The 26,103-nt window shown below is 39.6% G+C and overlaps 1 protein-coding gene across 3 annotated transcripts in view; it reads left to right on the forward strand.

Annotated features, from left to right (window-relative positions):
* The first annotated feature begins 2,616 nt into the window (after positions 1-2,616).
* LOC147136198 (inactive dipeptidyl peptidase 10-like) overlaps positions 2,617-26,103 on the forward strand; it is a 48,388-nt gene continuing 24,901 nt past the window's right edge. Inside the window, exons 1-4 of one of the 3 annotated variants that reach the window (XM_086052014.1) lie at positions 2,617-2,882; positions 13,372-13,497; positions 21,573-21,684; positions 24,938-25,033. In XM_086052014.1, the coding sequence (XP_085908140.1) occupies positions 13,480-13,497; positions 21,573-21,684; positions 24,938-25,033 (226 nt within the window). In that variant the 5' untranslated portion in view covers positions 2,617-2,882; positions 13,372-13,479. The remainder of the gene's footprint in view (positions 2,883-13,371; positions 13,498-21,572; positions 21,685-24,937; positions 25,034-26,103) is intronic. The other 2 variants (XM_086052013.1, XM_086052015.1) reach the window with 2 other exon arrangements.

The raw sequence follows: 26,103 nt of genomic DNA on the forward strand, positions 1-26,103 counted from the left end.
ATCTACCCATCTATCCATTATCCAAACTGCTTATCCTCACAAGGGTCACTAGTGTGCTGGAGCCTCTATTGAAAATATATGAGAAACAGTTAAGGTATTGAAGTTGTACATCTTAAAAATAAACCTTCACACTTCAGATCAGCAATGCTTTGGAACACAGGTAGTGATGATCAAAGTGAGAGATACTCTTTGAGAAACAGGAAAAGAGATGGCACATCACACTCATGGACAACAGCATTGAACGATTGTGACATCAGAGGTCAGACTGACACAACACAACGGTGAAACTCTTTTCCTGCTTTATGCTCACTGTAAGACATAAGGCAGGGCATCAGCTGTGGAACAATTGTGCCATGTAGCTCAATGAGAACTCAATCATCACTCCACAAAAATGCAATGTGTGCAAATAAACATGAGCAGAGCAGAACATTAAGGATTAGAGGTATATTCAAAAGAATTTACGGACAGACAATCGAGTGTTGCTGTGCTGCTATTGACACACACATTTCTTGAATACTTATCTAGTATATTTTGTGTTGCTCCCTGGATACAAATATGGACTGTGAAGTGTCAAAAAAAGAAAGACCAAACGATCCATTGAAGGTATTAATATAGTTGAACCAACAGACAAACTGAAAGTTCTGCAGCATCAAGGATATTATTCGCAGACTATTATAAAATAGTCTGAGGGATTAGTACACTTGGCATCAATGTGTACGCGGACCATGAAGCAGGGCTGAAAAATAAAAGCTTATCGTTGAGAGCTTTTTAATAACAAGAGTAGATTTGCCTATTTGATGTATGACGGGGACCAACATTGAAACTGGAACATGTTTTGATGAAAATTTATTTCACAAGCAATTGCCTTGTGATTGTTTGACGAGAGTCCAAAGTTAAGTGTAACCCGCCTCTCACCCGAAGTCAGCACAAGACAAATAAATCGGAAAATGAACGGATTTACTTGACTGGACAGAATACTAGACTGTAGGCGTCTTTGTTACATACATATAAAAAACCTTTAGTTCCTAAATCTTGAAAGCTATGTGTAACTATGTCAAAAGATCCGCCTTTACCCACTCTTGACCCTGGGCTAACCATCAAATATTGGAACTCATCCCACGCTGCCGGCACACAAGTTAGGCGAGTGTACCACTACACTGTCAGTGATACTCCTATGAATAGAAAAATATATATTTTAATAGTAGCTATTGCACTGATAACTACACTACGGTAATTAGCACATGTAGTTCAGTCTTGCGCCGACAATATTCAGATCAAAATAGTATTTAAAGAGGAAGTCAACCCCCCAAAATTATTTTACAGTAATATTTTCTACGCACGGCGGCACGGTGGTCGACTGGTTAGCACGTCCGCCTCACAGTTCAGAGGTCGTGGGTTCGATCCCGGCTCCGGCCTCCCTGTGTGGAGTTTGCATGTTCTCCCCGTGCCTGCGTGGGTTTTCTCCGGGCACTCCGGTTTGCTCCCACATCCCAAAAACATGCATGGTAAGTTGATTGGATACTCTAAATTGCCCCTAGGTGTGATTGTGAGTGCGGATGTTTGTCTCTGTGTGCCCTGCGATTGGCTGGCAACCAGTTCAGGGTGTCCCCCGCCTACTGCCCAAAGACAGCTGGGATAGGCTCCAGCACGCCCCGCGACCCTTGTGAGGAGAAGCGGTACAGATAATGGATGGATGGATGGATTTTCTACGCAGCACCACTATTCTAAACTTGGTATTCTGATTAATATTGTGTTTGTGAAATACGAATTAAGCAGCAAAATCCACCTGTTTTTATCCATCTAAGGCTGCGGCTATTTTGTTACTTCCCGTTGACTGACAATTACATCACAGTTGCTCAGGACTCAGGTAACAACCCATGATTGGGTGCACGACTGTAAAATGACTAAATGTAAAACCGATTACATCGACCGCACACTATGTCATCTAACTGTGCGCGTCTACCTCTTCTCTTGTATAACACATCACGAGGAAAAAATCAGCATGTGTTCAACTGATTTCATAGAGTCTGGTGTATACTCAAGACAAACAACACAGTATCCCCAAACCAGATATTTATCTTAGTAAGAGTGAACCTTAAAATACTCAGGAAAAACTTTGAGACATCTGAGAATAAAATCCTTTGTTGACTTTGATCCCAAGTGAGTATGCCCATATCCGGTCCAATTATCAGACCGTGTGTACTAGACTTTGAATGCTACTTTACAGGACTGTGGCAAATACAAATCAACATCAAGAAATGACAACAGTAAAAGTTAAACAATTTTTATTGAGGCAGTAACGACACAAATCAATGAGTTCAATAAATGTATATGTGACAGTACAGAATGGCTTGAAACTCAGTCTTTGGCCATCTGTTCTAGCTTGTTATGTAATAGGGGGTTTGAAAAGCTCCTTTTTTTTTCTGTTCCACTTAATCCCAAACAAATGTTCTTGCATGTATGTTTTTTAAGCCAAAATATATAGACCGTTTATTACCTCATATTTAATTGTGTTTTCTTGGTTAACACTGTAGTCTCACAACGTACCGCTCTTGGGCACTCAGCAACCGCATGCACGCACACACAATCACAGATAAACACACACGCACACACACACACACACGCCACACGCACACGCACAGCATCATTTGGCTCTGAAATCCCGCTTGAAACGGAGAGAGTGCAGCGTTAAAGTGAGTCATTTCAATCCATACCTTTCAGTCACAACTGGCATCTGGTTCCGTGTCTGGTATTTTGCTACATAAACATTCATCCGTCCGCTGGCAAGTTGGCTTTTTAGAAAAGAGTGTCCGGGCGGATCAAACATGAACCAAAGTGCAGGAGCAGCACAGCACAGTCGGAGATACTCAAGTGATGAGAAGGTAAGCACAGACTTATATATTCACTTATTCACTTTTTTTCATGCGTTTTATGAGCACTTTCTCCATTTATACATTTCTCTTGACAAAATGAACTCCAATTGTTGTTGAAGAAAACGTATAAGTGACTAATGTTAAGTGATGCAAACCTTTCATTACATCTCTGGCTTTGTAAGTACTTTTTGACATATCAAGCTGGATATTTTTTGGAGAGGTCAGTATTCTTCCAAGGACTGAAGTAAACTTTAAACCAAGACCCATACACACTCTAGGGGGGGCTTTACCCTTTATTTTTTTGTCACATGGACCAGTGGCAGCGAGTCTATATTTCTAATTGAATAAAAACATTTCAAAACATATGTACATCTATCTATAGATGGATAACATAAATCAGAGCTCTTGACAGCGCCCAATTTGGGCGTGCAGGCTCCCTAATTTCATGATGGGGCGACTAAAGAATTGTTGGCTGTACAACCAGCTGATGGAGTGGAAAATGTCTCCTTTACTCTAAAAAACATATTTACAATTTCATATGTACTAATGAATGAAATATTGAAGCACCCGCACCGCTGGCCAGGTCCTATTCACTTGAGCCAATGCCCAGAGCTTTGGTGGTTACTTGGCATGACAGTCGTGGCACCAGCCTTGGGGGTGGTGGCCTTGGGCAGTTGCCGCGACCAGCAGGTCCTCCGTTAATTGTTGTCTGGACTGGCAGGTGCCGTTGGCGGTGGAGGGAATGTAAACAAAGCGGGGCTGCCAAGCTAATGGCTAGGCTAGGAGTAGTCACTCAAACCTCCTTTGCCGAGCCTTTACCTTAGGGGTGCCCAAGACCCTTCCTTGAGAGCCCCAATTCAGCCTGTTAGAGTTTCTGCAAAGCTAGCTGATGAGATGATCGGGGTCGGGTCGCGGAGGCTGCAGCTTCAGCAGGGAAGCCCACACTTCCCTCTCTCCAGCCAGCCGGGAGACATAGTCTCTCCAGCGTGTCCTGGGTCGTCCTCGGGGCTCCTGCCGGTGGGACATGCCCGGAACACCTCACCAGGGAGGCATCCAGGAGGCATCCTAATCAGATGCCCGAGCCACCTCAGCTGGCTCCTCTCAACGTGGAAGAGCAGCGGCTCGACTCTGAGTCCCTCCTGGATGACTGTACTTCTCACTCTGTCTCTAAGGTAGAGCCCAGACACAGCAGATGCTGCACCGATCCGTGTGTCAATCACCTGTTGCATCCTACCCTCACTCGTGAACAAGGCCCCAAGATACTTGAACTCCTCCACTTGGGGCAGAATCTCACCCCCGAACCGGAGAGGGCACGCCACCCTTTTCTGACTGAGGAACTTGGTCTCAGATTTGTAGGTGCTGAATTTCATCCCAACCGCTTCACACTCGGCTGCGAACCGCTCCAGTGAGAGTTGGAGATCGCGGCTTGAAGAAGCCAACAGTACCACATCATCGGCAAAAAGCAGAGGTGCAATGAGGCTACCAAACCGAACCCCCTCAACACCTCGGCTGCGCCTAGAAATTCTGTCCTTAAAAGTTATGAACAGAATCTGTGACAAAGGGCAGCCTTAGTGGAGTCAAACCCTCACTGGAAACGAATCCGACTCACTGCCGGCAATGCGGACCAAACTCTGACGTTGGTGGTACATGGACGGAACAGTCCTTATCAGGGCTAGGTACGGCGTACTCTCGAAGCACCCCCCAAAGAACTCCCAAAGGGACACGGTCGAACGCCTTCTCCAAGTCCACAAAACACATGGAGACTGGTTGGGCGAACTCCCTTGCACCCTTGAGGACCTAATCAATGTTTACCTATTGTCTGCTGGAATAAATATTTACCGTAATTTCCGTACTAAAAAACGCACATGATTAAAAGCTGCAACCATAGCCATTTAGCCATAAAACACATCTGTACACACATTGGCCATTTTGTATTACAAAGTAGGTACCGGTAATAGTCTTCACACATACAGAGCTAAAGACTTTCACTCGCATCAGTATCACTGATCAAATATAATAAATAATAATAATACACACATCCATCTATTTCCTATACCACTTCTATTCACTAGGTTCACATCATGGGTGAGCTGGATCCTTTCCCAGCTGACTTCTGCTAAACAATACCTCAACATACGTACCTTATATGCTTATATTAATATTACGGTTACCTATTGTACCCATTGTGCTTTGCTGTTGACTATGTTTTACCTTGTTTTAGCATCTTGTCTACACCTGGGAATGCGAGGAACATAATTTTGATGAATTACTTTGTCTAGCATGTGAAGAAATTGACATCAAAGCTGACTTTGACTAAGGGCGAGAAGTGGGGCACACTAATAATAATGATAATAATTAGAATAATGAAATCTGTTTTGGGTTAACTTCTGTTTCTGGCATTTCAAAAACGAAATGATTACAACTCATAAATTATACCTGCATGATTTAAAAAAATCTTAACAGTTGTTTCGTTTGTTATCCCTGAACAAATGAACTGAGCACAAGACTGTTGTTGCTTTCAGCCATGAAGCATTTGTTCAAAGACCTGAAAAAACAAGCACAAGCCGAAATGTTGATGCCTAAACTGAGAGAGAGACAAAAACAGATCTCAGCCTCTCTCCAACATGACATTTCAGCATTTATTTTGGTCCGTCTCTTGGGAGTGCGCATACACTGCTTTTTCTGCTAAAATAGTTTTTTGAGGGACAGAAATGACAAAGTACAAAGGGGGGCATTTAGTATGAAACTAAAAATAGTGGGATTCACTACATCTGAAAATGTTGCAATGTATACACTCCCCTTCAAAAGGATTGAACTAGTGAGGGAGTCCTTCGTTTTCTCTATTGACAGATAAGAGATCAACATTTCAGCTTTTATTTCCAAGTATTTACATCTGGCTATGAAACAAAATCTTATAGCCCATTTTCCCCCATGTGAACAAAAGTATTGGAACATGGCAGATACGTTTTGTTGCCAAGGTTTCCCTTTCTCCTATTACGTCAATTATACTAATAGCGCTGAATAATGATGCTCAGTTTCAGTTCGAGATTTGCCTGTGAAGACTGCATTTCTGCTAGTTAGGGAAAAACAATCATTTGTGAAGCTGAGAAAAGACAGATTAACCATGAGAACCATTGCAAAAACACTGGCCATAATAAATGGAACAATGTGGACAAACAAGCATTCATACTCACCTTCATAACCAAGGGACATTTTACAATCTTCAATGAGCCTAACTTTCTGTACATTAAAGCTGCACAATATATTGAAAAATATCAATATTGCGATACTGGCACATGCGATATGGATATCTTAAAGACATGCATTAATTTCCTTGTGGAATTGTATGCTTGTCTGAATTTGACCAGTCAGATGCAAACTTAAATGCGCATCACCATCCAATAATTGAACATTATCTAGGGGAATTACAAATAATTAGCTAACAATACATTGAGCTTGCTTATTTTGCTGCATGAAAAAATTCCATCGCATATTTAAAATGTCATTTCTTAAGGTGCATGTTAACTATCGCAATAATACCGATATCGCTGTATTCAACACCGACATCGCATATCGCATGTTTTATCAATATACACCCATACAACCCTACTGTACATGTTTTTAGAATGGGGGAGAACATGGAAACTCCACACAGGATGGTCGAAACCCACACTTCAACCCCAATTTTAGATCTGCCTGATTATCTAATGCAGGGACGGGCAACAATTATTTTTTTATAATCCAAGATCTTTAAAAAAACAATTTACTTTATTTACAACAATTTACTTAACTTCTTGACTTTACTTTACAATTCAATCTACTTTTTCCACAAAAAAACATGGACGAATCAGGGAAAACATCATGGAAAATCTGGGCATAATGTGAATTATGAAAAAATATTGGGAAAAAAATAAATAAATTAGTGGTAATGCGAATCTGCAACTGTCACCAATAGATGGCAGACATTGTCTTAGTTGCACTTACACTGGCCCTTTTTCTGCCCTATATTACAACAGGAGAAAGCCTAATATTTTTTGGGCGGATTTGGAGTGATATGCAGGACAAACGCAGTACCTCAATAATATTAAAGTATTAGTGAGTTTATTTTTGTGAAAAAAATGCACAAAATGAGTTCTTGCACATAATTCTTTGCACACATATTGTTGGTTTCTTGTTAAGCAGTTCTGTGCCGTCCTTGAATTATATTTTTTATGCAAGAGAGCCCTTTTCACTGGAAAAAAAAAAGTATTTTGTTGTTTGCGTCAAACCCCTTGTTGTTGGGTTAGGATACTGTATCTTTTGAACATGCATTAAGAAATGAATCAAAAATGAAATATATTAAGAAAACGTATTTTGCACATATGCACATATTTTGTCCATATTTAAAATAGCATTTTTAGTCTACATCTGATGAAGAAGTGTGTCCTTTGTGGCCCCCTAGTAATACTGATGAAAAATTGTGGCCCCCTCCAGCAATAATGAATAATTCCTTGCTTTGGTTCAGATGAGAGAAGTGTATAAACTACGAGGGAATTTGTACAGATGACACAAAAATATAATGCTAACTCGAAAGCAGACTCATGCGTTTCACTCGTAGGTATAGCTCATTGTCAGAGCTCTGTTGTATTTTGGTTTCTTTATCTTTCGATCAGACTCATTCTCATGGCCAATATTGATTTCATTAAGCTTCATCATTGCCATCGCCATATACTTTTTTGCTTTGTCCCCATTTAGACACACTTAATCCGTTGCAGTGTATTTGTGTTGTCACCTGCTTTCTCTGTGTCAGCACCGAAACAATAACCTTTTGTACGTCATGCTTGGCACCAGCAAACATCCAGCCACGGTGTGATGCCGGTAGGCATTCGGGTTCTACGGCAGACAGGCTCTGAGGGTGAGTTGAGGGAAAAAGGCGTCGCAGAAGCAGCTGTTTAATGTGCCTCAGTGCAACCTCATTATGATAATGAGCTTAGAATTGCTTTGAAGATCAAAACGCTCTTATGGAAAAATCCACTGAGGTTTGTTTTGCAATCTGTGTACATGATCATATAATGTATGCGTAATATTACTCCTTCACCAGCTCAACTTAACTACAAAAATGCTGAACACTATCTTATACAGTATATGTTCTACATCTAAACCAGGTGCATGGCAGCTCGCTGTATTTGAAATGTTTGATCATCTCAAGGACTTTTATAGGTCACATAAACCCTGTAGCTATGGATCGAATTTCATGGCTGCAATTAGGGTAATAATTGGTGGGCAAGCTCCAGGTGTGATCCACCACAGGACACTTATCAACATTATGAGCAAAAGTAGATGTAAAAATTCAAAAATTCCTTGGGTACGCCAGTCATACATGTACTATAACCTAACTTTGGTACTAAACATTATAGCCCAATTTAGGGCCGGCCCGCCCATTAGGAGAGATAGGCAGATGCTCAGGGTGCTGTGGAATCTAAAGGATGCAAAAAATCGGGTGAAAATTCACCTTCAACATAATTACATTATTATATAAAATCTCGCCCGGGGCCCCCTAGTTTGCTGGCTAGGGTACACGTATGTTAGGAGGAGCTGCACTGTTAAATTAAACACATGCAATAAGAGTGAGTCATCAAAGTGAGTTTCTTACACAAGTATACATTACATGTGTGCTTATGATAGTGTTAGTTTTATTGCTGAAGGAGCAATGAACATACATATGTTGAAGCATTTAAAAAATATCTTCTCAGTGTATGCTGCTAAATGCTAATAGATCCACACCTTGTTTGATTTGAGTTTAATGTTAAGTCAGTAAAACAGACAAGAGTAAAGCCTTACACTGTAATTAATTTAGCATTGCAAATATTTTTTTTTTGTGGGGGGAATTTGAACATAATCCTTCATTTAATGTAGACTCAAATCATAATTTTTCTCAGAATAAAATAGTGAACTAACTGAATGTGAACATATTTTTATAATCTTTTTGTTCTGTAATGTGAGTATTCCATACATGTTTAAACCGGTCAATATACAGAAGTTTAAAATGTGTACGAGTAAATCCTTTGCTGTATATATATTTTATACAACATGAATTATTGAGGTGGACTGAACATTGCCAGTAGGGTGCACTGTTAGACAAAGAAGAAAAAGCTGCTTGGTACTATGGAAACGTGTGGGCAGCCAGTTGCAATGAATTGAATAACAATGGGCACACAAGCATGGATTATGTCTATCTGCACTGCAAATCCAAGAGCTGCAATTTTACTTGGCAAACCTGTAATCTAAAAATAGCAACATTAAAATATGTGATCCAAATATGTAGTAATGTGATTGATTGGCGACTGTTCCAGGGTGAACTCTTGACTCTTGTAATCAGTTGGTCTACATCTCACACACAACTCTAGTGAGGACAAGCGCTGTAGAAATGGCTGGCTGGATTGATGGATTATAGGCATCTACAATCTGTTTTGTTTGCTGAAATGACCTTAATGCAAAGTTGCAAATATTTATAGACTTCATACATTTATTTATAGACTTCATTATTAATGGAAAGTAAGGCCGTTTGAATGGACATTTTTTACATTAATAGTTTTATTTAGAAAGAACTCTTTTTTTTTTTAGCAAATATCCATCAATATTTTATTTTGACAGAGACAGCACTGCAACAGTATTGATATTTCATTGGTAGGTTTTATGTTTTTAAAGTTATATTTTCATTAAACATATTATAATAATTATCCAGGGTTAGCCAACAGTCACGTAATTTTTGTTTCCTTGTCAATCATATATGTAGATTATTATTTCAGTGGGAGTAGGAAACGTGCTGCCTATTATGACCTCCCAACGGTTTAACAGTTTAACAAGTATAAGAGAATGGAAGGCGATGGGGATTTCCAACCAATATAGAAGATTAGCTCACATCACGTGAAACATGATGCGCTGAGAAGAGGACATCTGCAGCATGTTGTTTGTATGGATGAGTTTGTGCACTTGGGCCCAGATTCCCCCTCCTCTCTCGCTATTACTCCTCTCTATCCGATATTTCTTTCTGGTGAGCTTAAATCCATTGGCAGAGATATCAAAGGCTGCATTCAGGAGATAGCCCATCAAATAACGCATGCCTATCGCAATTTTTCCCCCAATACGCCAGAGTTCAGTCTCCAAGGCATTATGCTGCATTTTGAATATTGCCAGCAAATACAAACTTTATCGTGGCAGCCTCTGAGTTGCAAAGGCAATGTGTACAAATTAAAATTAAATAAAGAATAATTCAACAGTGTGCCAACTGTTTGTTGACATTGCCTGAAACAAAAGTGCAAAATTTAAGTTAAAAATCCCCGCAAAAAAAAAAACATCCATCAAACAATTTTCTGCAGTTATTATCCTAATTAGAGTCGCTTGAAATAATAATAACAAAAAAAAGGTCAAGTAAAAGCAGACGGAAGCCAAATGGAGTAATGCTGAGGTTCCCCTCATTCAAATCCATCAGGAAAAGATTCAGCACAGGTCAACTAAACTGTACTTAACTTTTGATTTGACTTCTTTTTTTGATATTTGTATTATTTGTTGGCAGAGCTTGGCATTTTACTAAAAAATTGCGGTCCATTTATCGCCTTCCGCCTACAGCCGGGGTACCCTTCTGCTGGCCATTTATCCACCACTTTGTCCATTCGGACCAAATAGTAATTGCCTACAGGACAGTCTGCCTATCATTTTAAACGGGCTTCCATTAGCGTTTCCGTCGACCAACTTCGACAAACTACCACTAGCAACGCCCTGCCCACTGGGCAATATTTGAAACGAAAGACTCACCTTGGCATAGAAGCCTCACTGGACTAAATGCGTCTCCTTTTAGCACCTTCCAGGATCTTTTTGGACCTTTATGGACCTTTGAAGAAGTCGAGGCGAGGCTTCCGTTTGCGCGGCCAAAGTCCTCAAAGGTTCATAAAGGTCTTCTTTTAGGACCTTTTTGGACCTCAACGGTCTCCTTTATGGACCTTTGAGGACCTTGGCCGCGGCCAACGGGAAATGGCTCGCCACTGTAGCCTCAACACAAAAATAGATGATGACATAGTCGGAAAAAATGGGTTTCCGACTACGCTCCAACTATTTTTTTAAGTTTCCCATCTATTGTTTATCGTCAACAAAATGGGCGTCCGTCAGAGACGGACCGGTCCGTCACATAGGCGGAATGACCAGCTCTGTTTGTTGGTTATTCATTTATGTGTCCAAAAATTAAACACTTGAGAGACAGGGGAAAGACCACTACAGTCGGCAGGCCACATGACAGAGGATAATGATCCGAGACAGAATAAACAGAAGCCAGCAATAAAATCCAAACAGACTGACAAGCTAATGAGGCACCCCTGGACAAGACATGAGCGAACGGAGAGAACTGATTTGCTGACACAAAAAGCTGGGCTGATGAGATCAAGTGGCGACAATAACATTTCGAGCAGAGAAGGAAGGCACAAACAATAACACAGGAAAACACAGAACTCCTGATAACATACAATAAGACAAAACTTTGTATTCGAAATACAAAAGGTCAAAAACAGAGCAAGACACCACAATTCTTTATAATGAGTTTTCCTTTCATGGTTTCCACTCACCAGTACTTAATGAATTCCTTGTAACTTGCTCTGACACTCAAGTGCATCTTGCTGCAATTAGCTGTGGTTTTGAAACATGGTCAGTGAATAAATTAGTTCTCTGTGCGTTCACTATCACGTGTCGTCCTTGCCCTCATGAGCACATCTGCAACGTGAACTATCCTAAGATAAAGTGGATTTCTACAATAGCCACAGGGCATCCTGCAACTCATAAGACATCGGTGGTTAGCTGGCATGCTCTCAGGTTAACTTTGAGCCCACAGTCAACCATAATGATGACATGAATAATTAATAGATGGATGGAGGGATGGATTTTTTTAATTGCTCGAATACAAATTAAGCAAACAAGAACAGTATATCAGTAGTATTAGTTTGCTGCTGATTTCTGAAATTGCAACTCTGAGTTATTTGTTATTCATTTTGTGAAATGCGTATCACAATTCAGCACATTTTCATAATAACTGCCTCAACACTGTGTGTCTTCCTCAGACATGAAATATTAACATTTCAGACAGTGTAGTCGTCCCGCGGTGGTCTGAAACACTATCATGGAGTTGCTAGTTCTGACCCCAGTTGTCATGGTAACAAAAGACACACTCTCCATTGGTTTTGCATTAGAGTAAGTGGTGTTTGTTTTCGCTCATTTTCATTAGACAGACCCTCTCAAAACAAGCTGAGTTCTAGAAGACTTCAAAATTGGGTGTTAAGTGTAATACTTGATCCGTCGGGTAATCAAAATGTCACAGACAATCTATAAAGATGTGTTTTAAATGAATAATTTGTTGTTTTAATTAAGATTAAAAACAATGGTATGGCACTTGACAAACTTTCCAATTTCTCTCGTGAGCTCATGGCAAAATGTATTGCCTACCACTGGTGCAGACAAATAGGTATTTTATTGTATGTGCTTTTTTTTTAGCACCCCAATGACTGTCCATAATAATAGCATGAGACAGACATGCATATATGGCAGTCTTATATGTAGGCAGCTCAACCTGCAGCAAAAGTCATGTCTTTGTCAAGATGGGGACAAACTACAAACGTTGTACTTTGTACTAAGATTGACATTTGCCTACCTTTCAAAGTGTTCTCAAAAGGTAAAATATTTGATTTTTTTTGGCAGGCGTGTGAGTTAGATGGTTGGCATTTGTTTATACTGCGTGTGCCTTATGTTATGTGCACATATTTTACTTTCTTATTTGCTTTATGAAATGCTGAGAAGCATCTGTTGGCAGTTATTACATTCTGAGGTATACACTACTTCTGTTTTATTAAAAGATAATGGAAATAAATGTAATCTGGCGTGGCACAACCACCTCACAGTGCAGAGGTCGAGGGTTCCAGTTTGGGCTCTGGCCTTCCTGTGTGGAGTTTATCTGTTCTCCCTGTGTCTGCCTGGTTTTCCTCTGGGTACTCCAGTTTCCTCCCAAATTCCAAAAACATGCATGGTAGATTAACCGAACACTTCAAATTCCTCATAGCTGTGATTGTGAGTGTGAATGGTTGTTCATCTATGTGTGCCCTGCGATTGGCTGGCAACCAGTTCAGGGTGTACTGCCCAATTTCATTTTATTTTATTTAACATTTATTTAGCCAGGCAAAATAGATTGAGAACAACATCTTATTTACAACTGTGGCCTGACAACAAATGATTAAATCAAACAAACAAACAAACAAACAAACAAACAAAAAAGAACAATCAAATCAGCTGTACAAGTAAGACAATAACCATTACAACAAGACAAAACATACACACAAGTTGAATCATGTGCCAAGGAGCGAAGAATTGCTAACTGCCTCGGGAACATCTGCACTTGTCTTGAAACAACTCCATGATCATGGCTTTAAAAGCTGCCTCGGAGACCTGAGATTGCAGTTTTAATGATTTCTGCAAATCATTCCAGGTTGTGGCTGCAGCAGCATGAAACGCAGACAGACCCGGTGCAGAGGTTGTATTCGAGACATTCTAAAGAATCCGGCTAGCTGAGCGGTTATTGGAAGCAGGGGATGAGATGCAGCAACTGACACAGGTAGCGTGGAGATAGTCCAATAAGTGTTTTATAGATTAACAAGTCCCAGTGAGTTTTCCATCGCATACTTAATGAAGGCCAATTTACCGATGAATATAGAGTGCAGTGATGAGTCCTGCAGGAAGTATTTGTTATAAAGCGGATAGCAGAGTTATAAAGAACATCAAACATCTGTAGGAAACTCTTGCATGCGGAGCTATAGACATCACCATAATCAAATATGGGAAGGATGGTCATTTCTAAGAGTGTTTTCCTAGCAGAGGCCATCAATGCAGAGCACATTCTATACACGAAGACCATTTTTGCTTTCATTTTAGACTGCAGTTTTTCAATGTGGGTGGAGAAGGAGAGAGTATTGTCTAGCCAGATACCTAAATATTTATATTCATTAACCTGGTCTAGAAGAAGACGTTCAAGGGTGGAAATGCTTGGGAAACCAATCCCTTCTTACCAAAACCACATGATTTTTTTTGTTTTTTTTTGTGGTATTTTTTGGTATTTAAATTAAAATGCAGACTAGAAAGAGCCTGCTGGATTTTATTGAAATTATGCAGAAACCTTTTTTTTTTTTTTTCTTACACATTTTATTTATAATTAACAACTTTTCCCCCCAAAAAAGAACAAAACAAACAAAAACACTCCCTCCACTAAACAACAATTACATATAGAAATAGAAAATGTAATGAAAACAAACAGGAACTCAATTTAATGTGAAATCAATTCAAGCTGGGTCACAATATTCAAAAAAGGTGTCCTGGTCAATTGAAAGTCAACTAATTTCACTTGGTTTGAATATAAAATTTTCTCTGGTGTACAATATGACAGAAGTTCATTAGCCCAGTGTTTTTCATTTGTGTCAACACTTTTCCAGTTCTTAAGTATACATTTCTTCGCAGTGGTCGCTGCAAGCAATACAAAGTATTTTTTGGTTGAATTCAGCTTCAGTCGGGTTTCATCTTCCAACAACAATATCCTGGGATCGTCTTCCAGGGATTGTCCACACACCTGAGAATTTACTGCAATCATGTAAGTCCATTATAACTTCAAACGAATACAACTCCAAAACATGTGCACAAGAGTTCCAATACACATAGTACACCTTTGACATTGATCAGATATACTTAATTAGAATTTATTGAATTTATTTCGAACATGTAAAAAAAATGGAGTTTAAAAAAAACTCAAAATAAATGTAATTCACTTGTGAAGACAAAAAAATACAAACAAACATACCACAGAAACAAAGCATCACCGAAAGCCACACAAGGGAAAGTTACACAGTAATCAGCAGTTACTAGTAATTTGCTTGTGAAAGTCGGCCGATGTTTGCAGTCGGAATCGCTACCGGACGCTCAGGATTAGAGCCGAAATGGGCAAGACGAGATCGGCCAAACAAAAAACGAGTTTTTACTTTTGTTTTTTTCCCGTACAAAAATTGTTATACGGCGTACACAATTTGAAATGATCAAAAACGTATAAAATACGGGGAAAACGTACAAGTTGACAGGTATGCTTGCCTCTCGCTATCTTGACCTTACCTGTGACCCTGAATAGTATTAGTGGTAGAAAATAGATGGCCGACTGGATGAATGTCAAGTCCATGCCCATTTTCAGTGTATAGTTAGGCATCCTATCAGCATTAGTATGCTTCATATTAAACAAATATTCACACTTGGTGTCTCATGGGTTTGCTCATCTTGAGAGCAAGAGGGCTGGAGGATGTCAACAGCCTTGTCTGGTCAGTGTTAGTGATGGGCACTGAGGACTGCATAGAGAGCTCCCACTTGGATGTGGTAATCTATAATTCATGTCATAGCTGTTTGAAGATGTGGAAGAGGAACAGATGGTAGAAAAGTGTCTGCAGTTTATTGCAACCATATGCTTTTCTTCAAGAGTAGGTAAGATTAAAGAACAGTATTTTTTTATTTGTCACTTCAGGTATATATCGTTTCATGTACATCTTTGGCCACAATGTTAACAAAAAAAAAAAGAATCAGTAGAAAATAATCATAGCAAAGGACTAGGTATACAATCAAATGCAAAATGCATACTATGTCTGAGAATGGGTATTAAAGCGCTTAATTATAAGACCAACTTTTGTCCAGATTTTAATTCGATAGGGCAGGTATTGTAATTTCATTTTGTGTTTCTTTCTTAGCTTTTTAATGCTGTCACGTGACAGCTGTACGCACTATGTGAAGTGTATCTTTAGACATTACGAAGTATCATATTGTCGCTGTCCTGTGAAAAACACGTTGGCCAATTTGGGATTTTAAAAAAACGCGATGTCTGCAACACGGAAACAGCTTTCACATAAAAATAGGAAAAATTCAAAAAAATTGACAGAAGTGTTTTTCACAGGACAGCGATGATATACTGGGGAAAAACAGTAGGCATAGTAAACTTTTGAAATGAAAGTATTACTGCCACGTTTGTTTTATCCAGTGTTGAGCAAGTTACTTTGAAAAAGCAATTAGTTATAGTTGCAAATTAATTCTTTCAAAAAGTAACTGAGTTACTAACTCAGTTTCGGCCTTGTAAAAGTAATTAGTTACTCAACAAAGGAATTATGATATTTTTCATTTATGCTATATGTTTATAATAGCTGAATGAATGATCAAAACAATATATTTGAGAACATTTGGTATTTATTTGAACACAATAGATTGAAACTTGAAATGCATAGAAATAAAAATGTATAAAAATTAAATACTGAAAATAAATCATATTCACAAACTGCATTTAAACGCAAAACTAAGACACACAAACGTAAACTGAAATGTAAAATGAAATAAAGGAAAACATGGCAAATTAGGTAGTACTCTCTGTATTTGTATACTATTGCACAGTAAATTGAGCTTTATCCAAAACTTAAACATTTAGTTGGGACACATGTTTAGCTATATTCATTTACAACTATACGGTGTCCGAAAGGTTGTTTGATGATTGGGACAAATGGCCATTTACTTGCATCCAAGTCTATTATCGCTAGAAATAGGCACCGACTTCCCAATAAATCAGCAGCAATGTAGCTACTGTAGATGTTGTAAGCATGCGTGCGCATGCAAGATGTGCGCTCGGGCTCAAGCTTGTTCACAAGCATGTTTACTTTCACTGATAAGGCTTGCGTGTACGCTCAGTAACACACGCATTTGCTCTTTATGCTCTCCATAACTAGGAAGCCATTGTTCCCTACGCCATACATAGTCATGGTTCCATAAAACAAAATTAACATATAGCCAAAGCCAACACACAACACATCCTCAACACACGCGAGGACTAAGTCCAAATGAAAAACAAGGTTTTGCTGAGCTTAATTTACTTATTACTACCAATTTCATGTGCATGAGCTCTGGAACTTGAATATTCCGCTCCAGTTCAAGTCACCACGCTTGCACGCACTAAGAAAAAGTCAGGCCACTGAGGCCAGCCTCAATTTGAAGTAAAATCAGCCGTCTCTATGATTACTTCCGAACCTCAAAATAAAAGCTAAATCAGACATTGATATCCTATCACTGTACAGTGTTTCTTGTTTTGCTTTTATTTTGAAGTTTCCCTCGCGGCGCGTTGCATAGTAGCCTATGAACAACCGTTGTAACCATTTATTGAAAATTATAAGTAAAGGCAATTTCTACAAAGAATGACATGGCAAATGCAGTTGCATAAGATTGGATCATAGTGAGCCATGCACTACTACTCATGTGATGTGTTTTACATTAGCATAATCTGTCCAGTTGATTGTTTGGACAGCATTGACACAAACCTCTAGGCCAATTAAAATGGACTCTGTAAAATCGCAGGACAGAAAGCAATTAATGGAGAAAATTGGAATGTGTGAAAACAAACAAACCAGAAGGTGCATATTTACCTCTCCTTCTCCCACTCTGGTTTGATTACCTGTTCAGCACCATTTGCATTTGTTGTTAAGATCTCAGCATTTTATGCGATCAGGCCTGTAGTTGACAAAACACTTTACTAAGTCACAGAAACAATTGATGTCATTGTTGCTCAAGCAGTCATGGTTACAAAACAAGAATGTTACTGTATAATTTTCTCCACTGACCCATTCTACATTCCACATGATACTTAATGTTGTATTAAGTGTTTGGAACAATACTTGAGTAAAGTTACAAGTATCTTAACGGAAAATGACTTTAGTGGAAGTTAAAGGAACCTTGTAGAATATTCCTTTTTTGGGAAAATTTAAACCGTCAAAATGAATGTTCTCCCAAGATTACTATATTTGTTTTTGTCCCTGCCTATCTGGATCCCAGCAATTCAATTTAAAAAGATGTAAAAAACAAAAACATTTTTTTTTATTTGGCAAAAAAGGAAGTCCAGTATCAATTTTACATGGCTGACCAATAGTAAAACATGTGGAGGTCTTAATTAACCAAATATGAATTTGTACCACAGGGAGTACAATTTTCATGGGGCAAAGATAGAGTAAAGAAACAACAGGGTTACATTTGGAACAAACTTCATGCACTACAAATTGAGGATTTTGATATCCAAAGTCAGGAAGAATAGTTTGTTCAACTATTCGTTTTATTTTTGAAAGGGGTTTGCACAAAAATGCAAGGCAATTTGTAATTTTGGTAATCTCATGGCGTAAATTATGGCATTAACTTGCATTGAAACTTTGCTATTTCAATTTTACTGCCATTGTCCATTCATACATTTTCTGTATTATGCGTACACATTGGTCGTGAATGAGGCTCAATGACCTACCTTATGCTTTTGCCGTTCTCATATCCACTTGTTTAGGAGATAATGTCAGCCGGCAAACAGCTCATTTGTGCATTACTTGTGCCAACAACTGGGCTGTAGTGTGGAACAGAAGTTTGTCAGCAACCCAAAATATTCATGAACAAAAAAATCTCAATTTTACTGATCGCAAATGCCCAAGTGGATGAAAAATTTAATTGCACTCTCTGTAACTTTAGGGCCAAAATGCCACCATTGAAGGGCAATCTGGAGCTCCGAACAAGTAAATAAGGAGAAACGTGTTTTTGTAAGATATGAAGACATAGTGGTTTAAAACTTTATTTTATAAGTTTCTTTTAAAGTTCTGTCAAATTACAGACAGCAAACTTCTGAGGTTGTCAAAAATTAAATACCGTATGGATGCTTGCATGCAATTGCTTCCAAAAGAATCAGTTTTCCCTCCACGCTCTTTAAATAATGTAATAAAGTGATGAACACAAAAGGTGTTCCAATCGATCTTATGAATTGATCACCCTCTGGCAACTTTCAAGATGTAAACACATCCTTCAGCTCTCTTGTCAAGACAGGCTTGAAAGTGCCGTAGCCAATTTTGTTTTGTATTCAAATAAAAGTGAGTGGATTGCCAAATATATCTGGGAATAGGAAACTGATCAACATCATCGTATAACTATTTGTGGAGGAAAAACTGAACAATTTGTTGCTGCTCAGCTTTACACCTCCAGTCAACAATTACACTAAGCCGTTGTTCCTAAATCTGCTCTTATCTGAATCCCTTTTTAATGCTACACTGGAGGACATTGTTATCCAGCTCCTCTGCAGCCCAAGCACTTAGCCTGTCAGCTTAAAGGCCCAGTGGTTCAATGAAGATTAATTATGATGCTGTGGTCAGGGTAATGAGATGTGCTGCATGGCGAGGGTGAGACTTACACGATTGTCAGTGCTATTCTCTTCAGTGTTTACCTGAGCACTATACTCATGCACAGAGAGTTTTTGGTCATAAAGTATATCACTTTCCCACATGACTGAAAATAATTCTTCAATAAATGGTGATTCACCCCTGCCAAAAAAAACGTCAGTACCGATCGTACTACACAGTTAATTGATGGATTTATTCTTTCTTTCCCCACCACTTGTCTTCTTCTGAGCTGGAGTCTATTTTAGCTGACTGGTAAGGGGAAAGTCAATCGCAGAACACATGTCAAACACATTCATACCAAGCTGTTCCTATAAAATGCAGTTCAATAATCAAAAGAGTATAACTTAATAATTAATAATCCCAAGTGAAGGATCTGTAGCATGAAAATGTATGGCAAGTAACCTAGCAGCAGTCCAGTGAAGGGTCAACAAAATGACATTTGTAAACATGGGTGCAGATTTTTTTTCATTCCATCTTCTATAGAATGTCTAGTGTAGATTTAGTAGTCGTAATTTACTTATTCTTATTAAAACTTATTACCGAGACTACATCTACAATTGTAAGAAACAGCTTGTCTTACAGATATGTTTTTGTCTATCAGTGTGAATAGTTGCAATAATTAGTAAGAATTGCACCTGGCAAAGTTGGAAAAGAGACATGCAGAATTCAGAAAGTGTCAACCTCCACCACGAACACAACAATATATAGATGGTTGCTATTTGCTCACTTATGACATCGTATATGACATCTTTCAGTATCATTTGAGTATCTCGAGACCGGGCCGAGTGTCCTTTTTTGGAAATCAAAATATGGGCACCCTATGCTCTCTTTGGGGAACATACTGGCTTCATTTGACCAGCTTGATTTTAAAAGTTTATCCGAGGAGTCTGCGTTTTCCTGTCGTCTTTCTCTCCAACCAGCTTCAGTTTTTCTACACATCAACTTTGAACAACTGGTTCCAATGTGTCGATGTAATGGATAGGTGCCCAAACAGGGACCTTTTTCACAAAACTAGACAGAAGTAGACCGATGACACGAATAATGGAAAGAGATTCGCTTCCTGTTTTCCGCTGGCATGTGGGCCCTCATATATGGCGCCGGAAACTAAGCATTGTGCTTGTTACTAACTAACATTAAGCAACATTAAAGTGGAAGTCAACTCCCCAAAATTCTTTTTAATAATATGTTCTATCCGCCTTCACCAGTCTAAACATGGCATTCTGATTAATATGGCGTTTGTGGAATATGAATTAAGCAGCAAAATACACCCGTTTTTAGCCATCCCAGGAGGTGGTCACTTCTGTCAATTGAAAATGACATCACAGTTGCTCAGGGCTCAGGTTGCTCAGGCACACCTGTTTTCTGAAGCTGAGCCAAGATGCGACATTACACTGTAGTGAGCGCATATGAAGAGGAAGACAACATTACAGTCATTCATTCATTCATTTAATGTCCATCAAATCCAAAATATTGGTGCAATCATTTTGATATTATCATAGATTAATGTGGACATACATAGAGATGTGCATGAATTTTCATTTTCATAACGATTTGACATACTTTTCTGACATAAAACAACATTGCCTTTTGTTACATTAAGCGTTTTAGACTGTCGCACAATCAAGAACGGTTTTCCTCAAGCTTGTATTCCGAAAATGTCATCTTTCGCTAACTAACTGCTGGAGTTCTTGGCACAAAGCCAGTATTTATCATTTGCCATGTGTGTCAATCAGGGGAAAATCTGGTGCAAACCGCACTCAGCTTTCCAACTCCGTGGCCGTATTTACGCTGGTATATCATTAGTGCAATATCCTCTGTGAATAGAACGTTAAGACGGGACAAACTGCAGGTGCAAATGAAATGCAATTAAAGGTGCTATCGACGGCCGCACGTCATTCATTGTGGATTCGGCGATGTATTTTGTTTACTTGGGTTATTTTTGTCTCATTGTCTGATATTTAAATGTGTTTGATGATATTAAACATTGAGGCAATTATGGAATTCAAATACATATATGAGAAGAGGGCAAATAATTTTTTTTATACTGCACCGTAAACCTAATCTTATCCCAAGCGCCAAGGCGGCTGGCTCACTGTGACGTCGCAGCCATCGCGGCCTTCCAGCAAACTCTCTGGGCGGGCGAACAAATGCGATCTGCTGGTTCTTTTTTCACCCTCTCTTTTTCTTTTAAGTCTAATCTTACACCGAGATCCAAGGAAGTGCCCCGCAGCGTTCCAGTCATCACGGCTGGCCAGCAAGCTGGGTTTCACACTGGTTAACAAGCCCAGAGTGCTTTCTTTAAAGGTTCTTGGTTGCATCATCGCATCCTGTTTTGGCTGAAAAAATTCAGTGAATTAGAATTAATTAGTCAATTTTGGATGCATCCCTTGTGTGTTGAAGTGTGAATTTCACAGAATTCTTCTTTTTTTAGGACACTGGGCCCATTGTGACAGATAGGAACTGGAAGGGCATTGGCATCTCCCTCCTTGTCATTCTTGTGGTGCTCTCACTCATTGGACTTTCAATTGTTCTCCTATCAAAAGGTGAGACTCCCTGCATATGCTGGAATAATTTCTTGGTATTACCATTATTTAAACCCAGAAGAAACCCTTTTCTTGAGTCTGCATGTTCTCCCTTTGCTTGCCTATGCTCTCCCAGGTACTTTGGCCTTCTTCCTAGGTTATGTAGTTTACTGTATTAATTGTGAGATTAATTTGATACTTTTGATTGATGCCCATTGTTAAAATGGTTTATTCATTTAGCATACTTGCTCAATATAGCACAGATTTGAATAAAAGTTTGGGTCAGCCATAACATTCACCAGGGTTTGAGAAAAACTTTGGAGCAAGGATGGATTGGATGATTTTTTTTAAGATGACAACAAGTGATGGCACAAACCTACAACTCGGTTCGAGAGAGCCATCCTAGTTTGACATCAATGGCTCCTTTAACTCCTCTCTCAAACCGTCAGTTCTCTCTGCTCAGGATTTTGACATTGTTCTCTCAAAGAAATTCCCCTTCTCTTTTGAGATGCCAGTCTGGACCCGACGAGCCAGCAATCCATGTTATGTCATGTGTTTGAGAAGAGCAGTACCAAAGGCCTCATCCAGAGCGGCCTATAACCGGATTGCAAGATAATTTAAAAATGTTTATTATCAACCGCCCACCAGTAAATATAATTTATACTACTTATACAGCAACTTCCATAATGCAACATGACAGTTGCTGCCCTGGTTGTGCCCAGCACTGACATGCATGGATCAACACCAAGCCAGTTACATAAGCTAAATTGTTAAATTAAGCTAGCCCTCTAAATGCCCAAACAAAATGTGGATATTGAAAATAATGGCTTCCAAAGCAGAGTTTGTTGACTCTGCTTGTGGCGTTAATATGAACAAAGAATCAAAAACAAATACATTCGGCCAAGTTAATAGTGGCCAACGACAGAACAGTTCTGTGGTCCTTTGACACGGGTTTACCCTTCTTTTTGCAAGCTTGCCATTGATTAACAAGCTCAGATGATAGAAAAGGGAAGTTTCATTGCACATTCCCTTGGTGTGGATGAGAGCACTGACACGACTGACAATACCCAGCTGGTAATATTAATCCACAGAGGAGACTCCAGTTGGTGCATCACAGAGGATCTTTGTAGGTATTAAACATTCATGGGATCACCCCAGGAAAAGACATATTTAATGATGTGTAAATGACATTAAACTGCTCTGGAACAATGGAACTAACTACAGACGGAGCACCTGCGACGCATGGGGAAAGAGTGAATTAATGGGAAGGATGAGATAAGACGCATTGCAAAGGGAGAATTCCACAGGGTAGATGACAGTGTATCACTTTATCCTACACCAAGCATTCTTCAGCAAAGCCAAAACTAATTATCCCAAAATTTGTGTAATTATAAGATAAGGAGATTATACAGCGCTCAACTGTGTTCCTTGAGAAATGGATAAAAAGCTTACTTTTTAAAGGGAGTGTGCTCAATTATGTTGAGCACTGTACATTTATTTACTTTTACGGTTTCACAGTTACAAAGTATAATCGGCCCTCTGAGAGCATCCGTAACTGGAGTACCCACATGTTGTCCAGTGTTTGCTCTTTCTGTCATCCGCTCACTGTGTTTGGAATTTCTGCTTGTTCGTTGAGGGTTCTGACAACTCTTAGCTTCTGTTCTAGTAGGGGATGGCATTCTGGTCTGTGAAGTCAGATTTTCTGTAGACCTCAATAATGAGGCTTGTATCCATCTCTTGCAGCGATTCACAGTCCCACAAATTGCAATGCATTCCATTAGATGTCTTCAATATTGAAACTGATGTTGCAGACACGCTTGATATGTTCAATGAAAGATTTGTTCGCATCAATGTTCTTGAATTAATTGCTCCTTTTCGTTCATTTAAAAACTTCTAGTAATTTTCTTTCCACCTTTTACATACAGTTCAGTACTGTATATGTACACGTTCACAATGAATGAGACTGGTGAACCCATGACATAGCCATGTTTTTTCTTGTGGAAACACATGATTAAATTTGGGACGAGGAAAAGTTGAAGTAAATCACATTTGTAGTTTGAAGTGAAGTAGTTTGAAGTTGTTTCTGTCTTCTCTATTTGCTGCAGTTGAAGGTATACAACGAGGTGATGTTGAAATATACAATAATTTTTTTTCTGCAAATTGTGGGGGTTATTTCCAACAATGATATGAGAATGTAAGTTACACATTTGGTATTGTTGTAGGCAGAGCTGGGCACTTGACTCTTTTTTGCCGGTCCGGCCGTAACCCTCCACCCTTGACCTGGGTACCCTTCCGGCCGTGACCCCCCGCCCCGCTCCGCCCACCACGTCAAACGCACGAGGGCCGATTAGTGGGCCGGACTAAAATCCACTTCCGGCCATGCTTAGTCCAGCCATTTCTTTAAATTTGTCACCCAAATTCCGGAAGGTCCAACCGGTCCGGCCCAGGGACGGACTGCCCTGCTCTGGTTGTAGGTGCAAAAATTTATGTTAAGTTAACTGGCCTGAGTGAAGCAATTGATTTATTAATCTTTGTCGGTTGGTAAATGCTAGGTGTCGCTTTCCTGTCGGGAAGGAAAATGTATAATTTTACCTATGGTAAATGGACTATAGTCCAATTTGGCACAAAAATTAAGGGTCACTATACCCAACTTAAACAGGTAGTGGAATTTTGTTGTCCGCTTTGTCGGTGGTTTTCCAGAGAAACTCAGAAGGCTTTTGTTTATATAAAACATTTGAATGCACTTCAGTCCTAGCAACAACCTCAGACAAAAACTGGTATCACATGGGTCGGCTAAATATGCAGACAGCAACTTTGTGACGGTTAGATGATGCCCAGCTCTGATTAAAAGGCAAATCAAGGTATACGTCACCAGCTGTCCACAGCTGAACCCCCACCCTACTCCCAGCAGGTTACCCTCAATGTGCAGTCCCACATTGATACTAACTAATGGCATACATACAGCCATGGAAAAAAGTATGAGACCGTCATGTTTTCTTCAATTCCCTGTTTATTATAATGTGTGGTGCCATTAAAAGTGTATCACGTGACATGGGAGAAAGAAAACATGAAATGCCTAAAAGCACCATTTTTGGCAGTACAATGCCATAGCTATTTATGTAAGAACTTGTGAGGTGATTTTGGTTATTATCAAGAAACCCCTGGAAAATGTCGAAATCGGCTCTTGTAGGCCTACGGTATGTTTGTATTTATGGTTGTTGACTTTATTCAGCATACTGACCTATTAAAATTCTTATGTTGTTATTTTGTGTAGATGATCATGGAAACGTTTTGGGATCACAAATGACAATGGATGACATCTTCCAAAGGAACTTCCAAATACATGATCCAGATGCAAAGTGGATCAGTGGTAAGTATTTTAAAGAAGTAACTACAATTTTAAAGCAATATTAATATAGAACTACCACTGTGTTTGCTGAATTAATAGTTAACAGTTGAATGGTTAAGTCTGTGTGTTTGTGTGCAGCCGTTTGAGATTTACAAATGACTCAAAAGTGGTAAATGCGAAATATGGCCTATACTAATGAAAAGGTGGATGACTGGTAGAGTCGGGAGAATAGGGGGAAACAGAATACACGCACCGGCACATTGAGCGCCTGGTGGCCAAGCCTGAACCCACGGGGTCCGGCCGGGCACAGCCCGAAAAAGTAATGTGAGTCAAACTTCCCATGAGCCCCGTGAGCTGGGTGACGGGAAAAAGTATGGACATTGGCAGCCCGATCCCCAGCCACAGAAGCTAGCTCTAGATGTGTGGAATCTCAACTCTCTGGCAGGGAAGGAGCCCGAGCTGGTATGTGAGGCAGAGAAGCCAGTCGAGCATGCGTCTACACGCAGCTTGGGCTCAGGTACCAGTACTCTTGCGAGAGGTTGTACTCCTTTCCACTCTAGAGTAGGGCTGCCATGATTAGTCGACTAATCATTACGACGTCGACGATCAAAATCGTCGACAATTAATTTTAATCATCGACGCGTCGTTTATTTATATATTTATTTATTTATTTGGCACATTATTTTTCTCTCGATACTGCCGCGTCTCGCTCTTCTCCCGCTGGCTGTTTTCCTATCTGCAACGCACATGCGCAGTGGTGGTAATCCGGGTGATGTACACAGAAGCATTGTGGGTAAAGTAGTGTAAGCCTTACACTGTAAGGACTAATTCGTGTTGGCAACATTGTTACGGCACAATATACCCAATACAATGCAAACCTGCCTGTCATGGCAGCACGATGGGGATGCCTGATCATTTAAAAAAGGAAGCAAGTTTGTGCTTATGCCTGATTTCATGTCTGACATAGGCACAGTTGTGTCTAGAAGCTAGCTGCAGTTAGCTTACACACGTTAAGGTGTGTGTTTGATGTAACGCTGTAACACAATGTCCTATTTGGGACACTAACACGTCGTAGCATCTTCCCTGGTGAG

Source organism: Filicampus tigris, chromosome 14, assembly GCF_054856515.1.
Source record: "Filicampus tigris isolate MCC_2025a chromosome 14, RoL_Ftig_1.0, whole genome shotgun sequence".
NCBI classification, from domain to species: Eukaryota; Metazoa; Chordata; class Actinopteri; order Syngnathiformes; family Syngnathidae; genus Filicampus; species Filicampus tigris.